Source organism: Dermacentor variabilis, chromosome 3 (assembly GCF_050947875.1).
Source record: "Dermacentor variabilis isolate Ectoservices chromosome 3, ASM5094787v1, whole genome shotgun sequence".
NCBI lineage: Eukaryota > Metazoa > Arthropoda > Arachnida > Ixodida > Ixodidae > Dermacentor > Dermacentor variabilis.
The window spans coordinates 205442106-205457127 of NC_134570.1; the positions used below are offsets into that span (position 1 = coordinate 205442106).

Consider the following 15022-nt stretch of genomic DNA (forward strand, 5'->3'; position numbering starts at 1 on the left):
GCAGGCACGCATGCGGAAGGTCCTTTCTTTTGCAGATTCTTGCTCAATGTCTCCTGTCTCGTTGCATGCCGTACAGTTCGGAAAATTGATTCGCCCCGTCTTAAATGACCCGGCCTGTGTACTAGCAGATACTGTCCTTATTCGATATAGAAATGAGGCTTCCTCTTGGTGAAATCTCTTGGTTACGTAGGGCATATGCGGTGGAACCCAAAGCGAGCCAAAGTGATTTCGAATGTCAGATTTTTTCACCTGATTACTCCTTGGAGCCTTGACTTTGGGAGGATGGTAGAGCGCTGCGTATGCAAGCGCATCAGCTTCTATGTTGCCAGAAATACCAATGTAGGAGGGAATCCACTGAAACTTTACTGTGAAGCTTTTGTTGTTCAGTACTTTCAGGATGGCTAATGAATTGCGTCCGAACTTGAGGGATGGCATACCACGGTATAGTTTTTGTAACGCAGCCTTTCAGTCCGTAAAAACAACCACATTCTGCGGAGGAAAAGTCTTTAGTTTGCGCAGACCAAAAGCTATGCTACGCCTTCCACAACTGTCGACGAGGCTATACAGTTCAGACGGCCAGACGACGTATATATAAGAGAGGGGATATCGAATGCTGCTGCGCTGCGGTATTCGTCTGCTTTGACAGAGCCATCTATGTATACTTGTAGGTCAGTCGGGTAAGTCGTGTTCAAATGTTCCAGGACTAGTGACTTGGCTTCTGCAGATGAAATGCAGCTCTTTGACTGCAATCGTGGCACACTTAAGTTGCATGTGATGCCCTCGAATGTCCAGGGTGGTTCTATTCTTTTCCCTCTGTCTCCAGCAGCGCAATCCTGAGACGCGAAGCGTGTTCGGTGCTGCATAATATTGTGAGCGCGGCCTGTTACCTATACGTCGTAACAGGGCTTTGCCGTGCGTAGACTCACTCAATTGTAGTAGCTGGATCATGAGATCCTGGGAAGCCTGGAGCCGCAGTGGGCGTGACTCAGCTTCGTGGAGCACATTCTCGTTTGATGCTGGCTGAGGGCCTCCAAGGTTTCTGTACTCACAAGCTTCGTGGAGCACATTCTCGTTTGATGCTGGCTGAGGGCCTCCAAGGTTTCTGTACTCACAAGGACTCTACGACGCAGTCAATTGCGCCGAGGCAGTGTTGACACTGTGCTAAAAAATGCACGTTTTTTATGAGAGCCATCACAACGCGTCTAAAGGCTTTGGGAGACCTTGCCTGCCAGTGCGCCTCGACCAACTTCGCACAACATCAACTTCGTACAACGACGCGATAATCGAGAGAGCTCTGCACTACAACGAAGGCTTTGTAAGGATGCTTTTCTAATTGCCGAACTGCAGCCCGTCCTTGTAGTATGTTGGTTTGTTTTGTCCGAATGTTGTGTGAAGTGTGAGCACCAGTTTTCTCTTGATGCTTTCGATGGCGTCCCCACCCCTGCCTAGGAGCCTGCACCCTGAACCAAATCTCATAAAAACCAGCATGGTCTGAGGAAATTGCCAGAAAATAAGTGGAAGACCGGACCCCCTGTGATAACAAATGATGCGGATCAAAGGCACTGGTTGAAATCTGTGTAGTGAAGCGATTAATTAAACGCTATGCAACTGGTGGCCATCCATACAATTAATGCTTTGAAACGTGTAAGTTCTCCTAATGCTATATTTATACATAACAAAGGGCGTCACCTTGTTGTAAGGAAAACTTAATGTTTATGCCTTACAACAGCTCCCATGCTACTCCAAAATAGAAACACCGTATGATACAAATGCATACTCTGAGACAACAGAATAACGATGATGGAACCATGCACCACGACGGCGTCACCACGTTGGCATGACGACTGTATAAAGGCCAAATGACGATGACATGATAATGATGAAATGACGACGACGGCACGTAGGCAATGGGATGATGACAACGGTGTATGACGACAACCCTATAAGAAAGACGATGAACTCACGAATGTGGAATGGCGACGCTGGAATGAAGACGATAGAATGTTCATGACGGCATGAGCATGAGGACGTGACCGTGACTGTATAGACACGCTGCATTGACGACGATTGCTCGATAATGATGAAATGACGACTACATAAACATGACGGTGTGATGACTATGGAATGGAGACGATGGAATGGCTATGATACCCACCGTGGTTGCTTAATGGTTATGGTGTTGCACTGCTAAGCACAGTCGCGGTTCAAATCCCCAGCCGTGGCAGCCTCATTTCTATAGGGACGAAATCAAGAAGGTTCGTAACCCTTGCATTTGGGGCACGTTAAAGGTGCCCTGGTGGTCAAGATTAATCCGAAGACCCCCACTACGGCGTGCCTCATAATAAAATAGTGGGTTTGGCACGTAAAGCCCCAGAATTCAATTCTATGACAATGGAATGAGCACGCTTGCTGGTACCTAAAGCTTCGGATATATATCGAAATCGCAACTCAATCAAACTAATGTGCCTAAATGTGAGGAGTCTGAGTGCTTGTTTGGGGACTTCCGATTCTACAAGAGGCAATCATACAGAAACAATGTTGCCTTCACCCTAACCAAGAAAGTCTCAGCATGACTTGTCTAAACAACTCTCTTTTTTATTTCATAATTTTTGAACCACACACCCTCCTATTCCCAAACCGCCCTACAAGACTTGGCTTTATTGCCATTCCCCTATATATAGACACTGTAAATATTTGAAAACCGGTAAGCAGGAAAACACTACGCCAGTCTCATTTCTAAAAAAATACTTATGTCGCTGTTATGAGCCGTAAAAAGGCGTTGAAATCCGCAGTCTCTTATTTTGCAGGTGGAAGCGTTATGGAAAAGAAAAGAAAGAGGTGTTTTGCAGACGACTATGCGTATCCTCCTCTTCCAGTTTAAATTATGTTTAGATCATCTACAATGAAATGCAGATTGAGCGTGAGACAGATTATGCTGCCATATCTTGCGGCTGGCTTAAACGTAGCAATTATTTGGCCATTGTGGCTTTATTGCTCGTGATAGATAATGTCAGGGGCACCAAACAAACAATGTCCGCTGTCATATACGGGAGCGTATGCGCTTGGTCGATATGTGCAAAAAATGTCATGATCGCAGCCTAGGATGTAACGCATGTCCACATCGTCCTTGAATGTCACTCTGGCTGGCTGTCTGGCAACTGGGCACTGTAACTCACTCTGGCAAATTGCTGCTACGCTGCCATCTGACCGCGAAGCGCTGCGGGTATGCGTCAGTTGGCAGCGGCAATGCCACACATCATTGTCTAAAGACGGTTCTTTTTCCCCGTGCGTAGTTACCAGAGGAGACCTCCAACCGGTTAGGTATTCGACAAAGCCATGACGGCTAACCTCCCTGGAAGTTGTAGCCGCGCTAACATCGCGATCGAAAGCGACGTGTGCGCACCTCTTTGCTGTGGTTGCTGCGTTATGAACAGTAACCCAAGGAACAGCCGTAGGCCAGAAAAGAAGGGGCTTCTTTCGTAGTGCCGTCGTGTTACCCGTTTTTGTGATTTCATCAGTAGACGAGGCTTCCTCCACCGTGGCAGTAATGGTATTTGTCGTAGTCGTTGAAAAGCAGCGCCCCCTCGGAATTGAGATATTTTCCGGGGTGTCGTAGGTATTAACACCTTCTTCCCCGTAGATGTTGTCAAGCCGCTGTCCCCAGGGTTTGCTCAGGATTGACAAGCAATGTTTTTCTCCCTGTCGGTGTCGGGGCTTTTTCACCGTGCTCGCCCTGGCAGCAGAAGTGGCCTTCGCCGTGACAGACGAATTCGTAATTACCGCTGGATTTGTGACTAACTCCTCACGTGACATTTCGCGGCCTTTGGCAACTCGAGGTCTGGCTTTGTCGTCCTGCTGAGCAGCGGGATGCTTGGTGGGCGCCAGGAAATACTGGGACACCACAAGCGTTAAAGGCACAATTGCGGTGGAAACAATAACGCCTACTGTGAGCGACAGTGTCATACCGAGGTGGTTATTCAAAAAACCGTCGCAGAATATGTTCATGGCTCTTCTCAAGACGTCGTAAACCCCTTTGCAGTTGCCGGCTGTTGGGCTTCGTTGAACTTGCCGGGTTGCCGACTGAAGCACCCATCTTTTTATTGTCGCCGGTTCGGTACTTACCACTAGGTAAGGATTTGTGGTCCCGTTAAATGCACGGAGCTCCGTGATTGACGCTCCTTCTCCTGCACATTGAGAAAGAACGACTTGTGGCGTCAAGAGAGTAAAAAGTCGTCCACGGTCAGAGTAGGGCCAGACCATCTGTGTGAGCCTCTCGAGATGCAGGAAACTTTTTCTCCGGTAAGGCGAGCAAACATAGCAGTGAGCCAGGACTCCTGTCGTAACTGTGGTTGTCAGAAGGGCGGTTGCCAGTACGTGAAAGAGCATGACGAGCACAGCATTCGTGAGGAAGACCACTCCCGTGTACCTAAATGTTTCGGCGGGCCTTCCAGAAAGATTCACGCAATTTCGAATGCCCGAACCAATACCAAATCCTAGCAATGCAATGATGACGCAAAGCAGGACCATTACCATCGGCGCTCCCACCAGGTCAACTACAGTGGATCTGCTCCACAACCTCGTGCGCTGCTCGAAACCATGGAATCTGGCCTCCAGTTCATCGACACCTTCAAGCGTGCGGTTCAGCTGTAGCTGTAGGTTCTCTCCGATGACGTCGGCCACCTTCGGCAGCTGTGCTCCTGGCATGAGCATTTCGGCCGAGACATTTCTGCAGTTACGCAGCTTGGACACGAAGGAGTAGTTGGAGAGCGCGACGAGGCAATTGATGGAGATGATGCGACCGAGTGCTTCTTCCGAGATGACCTCATACAGGAAAGAGCGAATGCTGCTTGCCACTCCATTGTCGTCGTCGTAGAGTTCGACAAGGAGTTCAATAACGGTACTGGTCACGTAGCGGCGCAGGTCGGCCGTAACCTCTGCGAACGCCGATGGCACCCGTGGTGCGGCGTCAGACAAAGCAACGTGGTAGGCTAGCATGGTAGCCAAGTCTCCAAAGGCGAGCATGGCGAACATACCGAGCAGCACGCAGCAGGCGAGGCAGTGTTTCGGTGCTGTGGCTCTTCGGGCGAACGGTACGCTGCCGCTGGTGATGCAGGTGACGACGGTGATCGGAGCGGCGACCGCAAGCAGGGCCACTCCGGCGAGGATTACGGAAACGAGAAAACTGCGCAGCCTAGGATGTCTCTTGTACACAAGGTCGAGGGCTTCTGCAGTTTGCGTGCGCGACGCGAGTTCGAAGAAAAAGGCGCCCGCGCTTCTGTGGCCATCGCGTTCGCCGCCGGCGTCTCCTGCGGGAATCTGGCCCAGGAACTCCACGGCGAAGGTTGCCGCTTCGGCCCAGGCCGAAAGCAGGCCCCTGCTTCCTGCAGACAATGCTTGCACGGGTAGAATCTCTGGCGTTGTCTTCTGTTGGGAGTTGACCACCGTGTAACGGCGCCAGAAGACAAGCATTGCAAATAGGATGCTGACGAGCATAACAATAGGAATGCCATAGACCCCTTAGGTTGTCGATGTGGATTACTTACGTCATGACAGCTATATCTGAGGGGACAAAAGGAGTAGCTATAAATTTAAAAAATCGAAAAAGCTAAGAAATAAAGGCATTTGATGAAGTCTTGCAAACAAGAACTCGGAACTAATTATTAAAAAATGCACCGACGATTGGGATACTACTTAAGGCAAAAGTTAAGTGAAGTTTCATGCGTGTTTCCATTTTGCAATTAATTGGCTGGTGCGGACAATCTGTCTCATGCGGCACTGGCAAACGAAACGAAAGGTGGCGCGACTGCCTCGCTAATCGGGAGTTCGGGAGAGGCAGCGCATGGGTGACGCGTGGGCGCGATTCACAGCAGCCATTGACTCAGACAGACCTCTGCTCATGCTGCGTTTTGTTTCCATATATGGCATCGGTACCATATATGGTATCGTGTTTACAGGCGGTATTCAGAGACTTGGATTGGGAAGAATTGGGGATAATAGTTAATGGTGAATACCTTAGTAACTTGCGATTCACTGATGGTATTGCTTTGTTTAGTAACTCAGGGGACCAATTGCAAGGCATGCTCACTGACCGGGACACGCAAAGCAGAAGGGTGTGTCTAAAAACTAATTTGCAGGAAACTAAATAATGTTTAACCGCCTCGGAAGAGAACAGCAGTTTACGACAGGTAGCGACGCACTGGAAGTGGTAAGGGAAAACATCTACTTAGGGCAGGTAGTGACCGCAGATCCGGATCATCAGACTGAAATAATCAGAAGAATAAGAATGGGCTGGGATGCGTTTGGCAGACATTCTCAGATCATGAACAGCAGATTGCCATTATCCCTCAAGAGAAAGTGTACAACATCTGTGTCTTACCAGTACTCACCTACGGGGCAGAAACCTGGAGGCTTACGAAAAGGGTTCCACTTCAATTGAGGACGACGCAACGAGCTATGGACAGAATAATGGTGGGTGTAACGTTAAGGGATAAGAAGAGAGCAGATTGGGTGAGGGAACAAACGCGAGGTAATGACATCTTAGTTGAAATCAAGAAAAAGAAATGGGGGGGGGCATGGGCAGGGCATGTAATGAGGAGGGAAGATAATCGATGGTCATTAATGGTTGCGGACTGGATTCCAAGAGAAGGAAGCGTAGCAGGGGGCGACAGGAAGTTAGGTGGGTGGATGAGATTAAGAAGTTTGCAGGGACAACATGGCATCAATTAGCACATGACCGGGGTAGTTGGAGAAGTATGGGAGGCCTTTGCCCTGCAGTGGGCTTAGCCAGGCTGATGATGATGATGGTATCGGTGGCGTCATCAGTGAACATACAACACGCGCTGCTCTGGCGCCATCTCGTAGCCATCGTCGCCGCAGAGCGCGGCGCCTCTACGCTTTTCTTCTCGCGCTTTTGGATACCCTCCTCCGCTTTCCTCCTCGCGCTCTGCGCTGTTTGTCGTATTTCATCCTTCGCTGCGTTCCGTGTTGGCTTTTTAATCCTTCGCTGTGGTTATTCGTTCGGCTCCGACGGACGCCGACGCTCCCCCCAGGAACGGGCGCTTATGTGGTGCGCTCTATAAACGGCCGATAAAAATCGCAGGAGAGACGGTATCCCTACCAACGTAGCCTACTCGGTGTCACTGCAAACTTACAAAGTAAGTTAAAATTTAACTTGTGGCTGCGGCCAAATTGTACAATGCAAAATAATAATAAATTTAGAGGAGTTGTTGATAATTGAATATGAGGAAGAGGAAGGCTGATCACAATGTTGTGCGTGAAGGCGAAACCGCTGCGAGAAAGGAGCGAGTGGTAAATGGTTTCTTCATCCTAAATCGTTTCTATAAAGAAAAAAAGCATAGCGCCGGTTTGATGCCAATCCTCCGCATACGGAAGATTGGTATGATGATCGGTACGTACCCGCCGTGGTTGCTCAGTGGCTATGGTGTTAGGCTGCTGAGCACGAGGTCGCGGGATCGAATCCTGGCCACGGCGGCCGCATTTCGATGGGGGCGAAATGCGAAAACACCCGTGTATTTAGATTTAGGTGCACGTTAAAGAACCCCAGGTGGTCAAAATTTCCGGAGTCCCCCACTACGGCGTGCCTCATAATCAGAAAGTGGTTTTGGCACGTAAAACCCCATATATTATTATTATGATCGGTATGCACCTGGTATAGGGATCAAAGAAACAAACAAGCAAGCAAAGCAAATGTTGTTTGGTTTTCCTCAAAATATGGCGCATAGGCACTATGAGCCACACTTATGATACACTCTGAGCTAAATGGGACTAAAATCTGTCGTCCCTTTGGGGAGTAACTGCGTTGCCACAACCATTGGTGCCTAATAGGGTAAATGATTCGTCTCTTAAGGACTAACTGTAAGAGGATAAACAATTAGGAACCGGCAGTATTCCCTGGGAGACCAACCATTAATCCCGTAAGACGAATGGCTTTACCCGCCACTTGGATTGGCTTAAAACCACTAACTGTTCCAGTTACTGCATTAACCGATAGATGACAGCAAAATCCCTAAAAAAAGTCGAATGTTTTTTTGTTTTTGTTTTTTGTAGAGTACGACTCAGCGAAAGTCACAACAGAGGAATACAAAGCAGCACCACACAAGACAAAAAGCAAGACACTCGCAAACACTGCTCTTTCGTTTTTTCTTTACTGCAGGGGTATACTAATCACCCACGTAGGTGAAATACACATGTCGCAATTGTTTCATACGTAACAAAGATTTTATACGGCGCGCTTAACCGGGTACACACGTTTGTGCTTTTTCCATTTCCAGAAATGAAATGAGACACTCGCGAAAGCACCCTATAGCAGAACGAGCATCAACATCTGCATGGCGAAAAGCCATGCGTGACGTCCAAATACTATGCAAAGCCAACAACACTGTAATATCGTAAGGAAAACCAGCCTGGTTGTGAACCATTAGGTACCTTATTCCCTGTGCATGCAAAGGGAAACCCTTTTTGATTGTCCTTAGCAGGACATCCCGGAAGAACACGCCATACCAGCACTCCAGGAACACACGTTCAATCATTTCTGGTTTGCGGCACAAGAAACAGGGGTCACCCCCGGAACGAAGAAACCCTTTTCACAAAGCCATGTCTTAATTAGCAAAACGCCTGCATGTAACTTAAGGAAGAAAGTTTTCACCCCCGGACACATACGCATGCTTTTTAGATGTTTCACCACGTTTCGCCATATTCCCCCAGAGAAACGAGACCGCTACAACGAAGAAGAGAGGCTATCCAAGGGCCCCTGCGATGCTGTGCTGGCATGTCGGCGAATGTAAGAGGCGAAGAAGCGTAGCTGAAGACAGAAGGAGTACCACGCTCATCGGCCAATGGTGAGCCCGAAAGAGCGTCGGCATCAGAATGCTTACCGCCTTACCAGTAGACAACATGGATGGCATAGTCCTGTAGACGAAGCGCCCAATAAGCTAGGCGACCAGATGGGTCTTTTAATGACGACAACCAGCACAGGGCGTGGTGATCGGTCACGACGCCAAATGGACGGTCATATACGTAAGGTCCAAGTTTGGTGATTGCCCAATCGGTTGCAAGATATTATTTTTCGATGGCGGAATAGTTCGTTTCCGCTTTGGTGAGAGTGCGGCGGGCGTAAGAGACGGCCTACTGTTCGAAACCAGACTTACGCTGTGCAAGAATAGCACCGAGGCCTACTCCACTAGCGTCCGTGTAAATTTCGGTATGAGCATCCCGGTCAAAGTGGCGGGGAATGGGTGGGGATGTCAAAAGATGGCGTAATGTGGTGAACGCGTCTTCACAAGCGGTAGGCCATGCCGAGATGCCTTGGCTGTTGGCAAGCAGCTGCGTTAAGGGGGCGATTATGGATGCAAAATTACGCACGAATTGGCTAAAGTATGAACACAGGCCTATAAAGCTATGGAGTTCTTTCAGCGTAGACGGCCTGGGGAACTCGACGACGGCGAGAAGCTTTGCAGGGTCGAAAAGGGCACTGTCCTTGCTGACAACATGGCCGAATGTGATAAGCCGGTGGGCGGCCAAGTGGCACATCTTCAAATTAAGCTGCAGTCCAGCATGTGAACGTATAACAGCGAGAGGCCCACAGCACCGGTGAGCCCTAGGCACTTCTTTCTCTTCCTCGGGCTTCTGAAGTAAGGTATGGAAGCAATGACACAAAGTTCGATTCAGGTAACCCTGTGCTAGCTTTCTTCAACAGGGAGGACGAATTAGTGGTTCAAGAAAGTGTTCAGCAAATTTTGTGCTGAAGAAGTGAACAGCCACAGCATGGCCGAAATGTCTGAACCGCGCTGGCGATGTTTACAAGCGCCACGCAGAACAGCATATAGCCAAAACACTTTTAACTGCTTTTAGTGCGACAACAATTCTATGGGCACTAAGCCAAATTTTTCCGTCCCTGTAGGCCTTGGCGAAGGCGTAGGCTTCAGTACAAAGTCCACGTGTGACTGATCCTCTGGCGCGCCGTGCTTTGTGGGTGCTTCCGAAAGCGTGAGAGGGTGCGCTGGAAAGGGTTGTGGCCTGATGCGCGCCCAATGTTGGAAGTGTTCATAGATTATATTGCTACGGACGTCCGAATTTCATCTGCAAGCATGTTGTCTTCTATGCCTCTATGCCCAGACACCCAACATAAGATAGCATGTTAGTCGTTAGAAGCATAAGTAGCATATGACAGCGAATAAAGATAATTGATTAGGGGTTCTGCCGCTGCGCTTTTGCGGGGATCTTAAGGCTTTAGTGACTGCTAAAGATTCTATGTATACAACTGCTTTTTGTAGCTTTTATTTGCTGAAGCGATTCACAGCCTACAATAATGCGCAGGCGTCTGCCGCGAATATGCTTGTTTCAGGGTGTACAGCGGATGATTTTGAAAAGGATAGACCGACTACTGCACAAGACACGGCGGCATGCGATTTTCATGCATCTGCAGAAAATTCCGTGCGCGAATATATTTCCTGAAGTTCCAGACAATGCATTCTAATATGCATCTCTGGAGCATGTTTGGTGACCTCTTCAAACAATACGTCATATTCTATGAACTGCCACTGCCACGGTGGTATCGGCTTGCTGGAGCCATAAGAAAATGTTGAAGCGGTGGAACACCCATTTTTTCCTACGGATCTTCGCACGCAGAGATAACGCTTCTCTCGCTGCAGGTCGGTTATGAAAGAGTGTGGCAGCGGTCATATTCTTTATGATTTAATCAGCAGGATGCTCATTGTTCCAGTGTTCACTCAGAAAACATGCAAAACTGGCATGTGACTCCAGTACATGAAGACACCACTCATTTGCCTCTTTGCAGATTCTCTGGATCGTACTTGACCTGAAGGCACCAGTTGCGAGACGGATACATATATAGTGAACATTTTCTGGGAAATATATGGTACTTGCGCTGCAGAAATACGAATTGTAGCTCCGTAATCAAGATTCAAGTGGGCAAGAGCTTTATACAACTTCTGGAGAAATTCTCGATGACTACCGGAAGTTCTGGGTGACAGAACGTTTAAAAGACTGATGTCTTCGGGCATTGTCTTCGTAGTAATTCGGGGTTTGTCTTTTTTCGGAGTGCTTGATTGAATCGCCTCGCTCATTATGTGCTGTTGATAGGCTGCTATCTCCGCCGCCTCCTACTAGGGGCTTGACATGTGCTCTTGCGAGTGGCGCGTTTGCCGTGAGACTCACCTCGAAAGACGAGGCATTGGAGCCCACCAGCGCGTAGTTGAATGGGCTTGCCTTAGTCTGTAAACTGTGCTGGCTTCTACTAATGCTAGCAGAGGCTTCCGGTCTGGTCGAGTTCAGGGAAGGTAGAACAACCTTGCCTGCTCCCCCCGTGGGAGCTGGTGGTGGTGAAATTGTCTTGCTGCGCGTGGTTGGCGCACGCCCAGCGCAGTTTGCCCCCAATGCACCGTTTCAGCGACAGGTGCGAACTGTTGGCATAAAGGTGAAGAACGTTGCTGTGTCCCTCAAAATGTTATATTATCCTTTTCTTTGACTACCAATATTTATTTTTCTTTCTGTCACTGTTACACACAATCTAGCGTATAAAGGTTTGCACCATCGCAGTTAACCCTTTACTGCATCTTGTTGCATATATGCAACATACCGATAAACGGCCATAAAAACAAAACATAAGTTCAGTTGGTTCTTCCTGAACACAGTGTTGCATTTCTGCAGCAATAATTTGAAAAACGCGCCTTCTTTTGCTGCCCTCTGTGCTAATTCTGCGCAACTATTGCCAAACAAACATGGTGGACGCTGCTCGAGCCAGCACGTAGCTATACAGGTAAGTTTTGCCAGTTATAAATGTCTTTCTGAACGGAATAAACTGTGGAAAAAAATGTTAAGCTGTGTAATACATCCTGCTAATCGTGTAGATGCCAAAAAACATGATTTTCTCGCAATAGCCTGTTTCTGGCGACGGAAAATTGCTACGTTGCGTATTTGCAACAACGTGCTCACTGGGTTTGTTTTTTGTTCTAGAACTAGAAATGGATCCTAAACGCTTTTATTGCCGTGCAATTCCATCAGATAGCGAAGACAGCGAACTTTCCGAGAGTGACGACGACCCTGAGTGTAAGTCTGTTTGTATTTATCGTGTGTGCAGTGTGTTGTATGGTGGAATGCGCGAATTTTTTTATCAGGGTGTGTGCGCACTCACGCTTCTGTCTCGCATCGTTACAGCTTCACCTTCATATCTGTGCTTCTGCGTTTAAAATTTTTGGTTATAACGCGAAGACACCGTGCATAGTGGTTCCGTCTTCTTTCAATATACAGAGGCACCCTGTTTTCTATATCTGCATTTTGCTTTGTTTTACCGCTAATTTTATTCCCTGTATATCGCTGTCTGTTTGTGCTGCAGATGTTCAACCTGATCTCGAAAAGCTAAATGACAGCACAAGCGAGTCGAGTGCATGCTCCGACGAGGACGAAGGTACAGCAAATGGCACAACACCTCACCACCGCCCTGTACAAGCTAAGAGAAGGATCATTTGGAAGAAAGCGAATCTAATGAGAGATCCGCAGACAGTTCAGTTCTCCGGGCAAAGTGAACTCCCAGAGTACATTTCACAACTAGAGACACCATTCCAATACTTCTAATTTCTCTTCCCGGGCTCGCTGATTTCGCTAATTGCAGATCAGAGCAATTTGTATGCGCTTCAGAATGACGTGAGTCAGCCCCTCTGTACTACCGCAGAAGAGATCGAAATGTTTATTGGGACGTGCATGTGGATGTCGATCACACAAATGAGGAATTCGAGGTGGTACTGGAGTGCAGAAACCAGGGTTAGCCAAGTCGCTGACAACTTTCCTGTGGGTCGCTTTGAGAAACTAAAGCATAATATACACTTCATTGACAACAGTACTCTCGGCCCAAAGGACGCTCCAGGAAGAGATCGGCTTGCGAAGGTGCGGCCTCTCCTTGATACCATAAATGAACAGTTGTCGCTTGTGCCTCTTGAAGAGCATCTTTCTATTGATGAGCAGATTATACCCTTCAAAGGTAGAAGCTCCCTCAGGCAGTATTGTCCCAAGAAGCCCAAAAAATGGGGTTACAAAATTTTTGTGCTCTCCGGTGTAAGCGGCTTCTCGTACAAATTGGAGGTGTATACCGGACAGGAGAACACGGCGCAAAGACTTTCAGGAGAGCCTGACTGTGGAGCGAATGGAAATGTTGTTGTTCGCTTGAGTAGAATGATTCCGAGAGGCGTACACCACAAAGTGTACTTCGACAACTATTTCAACAGCCCAACCTTGCAGGTGTACCTAGAAAAAGACTCTGTACACTGCATTAGTACTGTGCGGACAAACCGGGTCCCTGTTGTGAGCCTGCCTAGCGAGCAGGAAAAAAAAACAAAGGAAGAGGACATTTTGAAGAGAGGGTTGCAGTTATAGATGGAATTGAACTATCATGTACAAGGTGGCAAGATACCCGAGCAGTGACTGCTCTCCTCCTTTGTTGGAACACAGCCTGCTAGAAGTGTATCAAGGTATAATCGTCAAAAAAAAGAGCGGAGTGAGATACCATGCCCTGCAGCGATCACTATCTACAACAAGCACATGGGAGGCGTCGACATTTTGAACTCCCTCATCTCCATTTACCGTCCCTACCTGAGGTCGAAGAGATACTATTTTCGTGTTTTTTTGCACATCCTAGACTTGACAACTGTAAATGCTTGGTTGCTTTACAAGAGGAATGTCACGAAAAAACGTGATCAGTACACCGAACGGCTACTTCCGTTGGCTGAGTTCAAGATGGACCTGGCTGCATCACTCTGCAAGGCTGGGAAGACGGCGCTGAAGAAGCGAGGAAGGCCTAGCAATGAGTCAGTAGAACAAGCCTCTGATGAGAAGAAAAAAAGAAGAACATCAGCTCCAACTCCAACTCAGGATGTCAGGCTAGATCAGGTATTATTTCTAATCTATGGGGCTTTGTCTCAGTGCTCATTGTTTTCATTTCTTTCCTCAGGTTGGTCACTGGGTTCTTTGGAGCAAGAAGCGGCAGCGCTGCAAGCTTCCTGGCTGCACAGAAGTCTGCATGAGGTACTGCGTTAAGTGTGGAGTGCATCTCTGTTCCACAAACAAGAGCAATTGCTTTTTTGTGTACCACACAACAAAATGAGTCCATCGTTTCTCATTACTTACTGATTACTGCTCAAGGTATAGAACCAAGCTTTTTCAGCAAGCAAGCGAAATAGCTTTCTATTGTGCTATTCGTTCCCCCTTGTTGATTGTCATGTAAATAAATGTCACAGTTTGAAACGCAATGAGCTGGGCTTTCCTCAACTTTTTCTTTATGTGCACGCTGTTGCAAATATGCAACGTACCCTTTTTCTGCCAATACAAACTGTCAAAGTCTACTAAGGATATTTTTTTTTTGCTAGTACAGCTATTGTAATGGTTCCCTGCAACAACATGAATACTTTTATAGCAAAAGAAAAAAATTGTGCAGTAAAACACAAGAACTTGCAGGTGGGCAGGCGATGTAATGGGTAGTGCAGATAAGCGGTAGTGCCAAGGGATGGGAAGCACAGTATAAATAAGGAAGTTGGCAGGCACAAGTTTGAATCAGCTTTCGGAAAACAGGTGTATTTTAATATCGCTGCGAGAGGCATTATTCCTGTAATGTACATAAAGATAGGGTGATCAAAATGGTAAAGATGATGCTGATGATGATTACACTCATCAGCATAGCGATTTATATTTGCGCACTTTGCCCACGTAACAGCTCTCACAATCATGGCCGAATCACTGACACCTAAAGCTGCGCCGTTAGTGTACAATGTACGCTGACCCTCTGATTTTTGTACCTTTTTTATAATCTCCCGGGTATTGTGCTTGTGGCAGAGGTACGTATACAGGCAGATAGCAGTTTGCTCGAATCCGATTTTCATATGTTGTACTTTGATGACGTTTTCATCTGTCCATTCATTCAGGACCTCCTCATCACGAAAGTCTATCAATACTTCTTCGAAAATTACACCCTTTCCAGTGTTCATGATTCGGTGCA

The 15022-nt window shown here is 47.6% G+C and overlaps 1 protein-coding gene across 1 annotated transcript; it reads left to right on the forward strand.

Moving 5' to 3' along the window:
* Positions 1–13572: 13572 nt before the first annotated feature.
* LOC142574401 (uncharacterized) lies at positions 13573–14227 on the forward strand. Its single transcript, XM_075683493.1, has 2 exons — positions 13573–13920; positions 13982–14227. The coding sequence occupies exons 1-2, from the start codon at positions 13573–13575 to the stop codon at positions 14132–14134; spliced, it is 501 nt and encodes a 166-aa protein (XP_075539608.1). The 3' UTR covers positions 14135–14227.
* The last annotated feature ends 795 nt before the right edge of the window (positions 14228–15022 follow it).

Bases quoted from the DNA above. Each gene is read 5' to 3' on its own strand.
- LOC142574401 (XM_075683493.1), top strand. From the start codon at position 13,573: ATGGGAGGCGTCGACATTTTGAACTCCCTCATCTCCATTTACCGTCCC. The intron at 13,921-13,981 runs GTATTATTTCTA...TTCTTTCCTCAG, and splicing joins AGGATGTCAGGCTAGATCAG to GTTGGTCACTGGGTTCTTTG.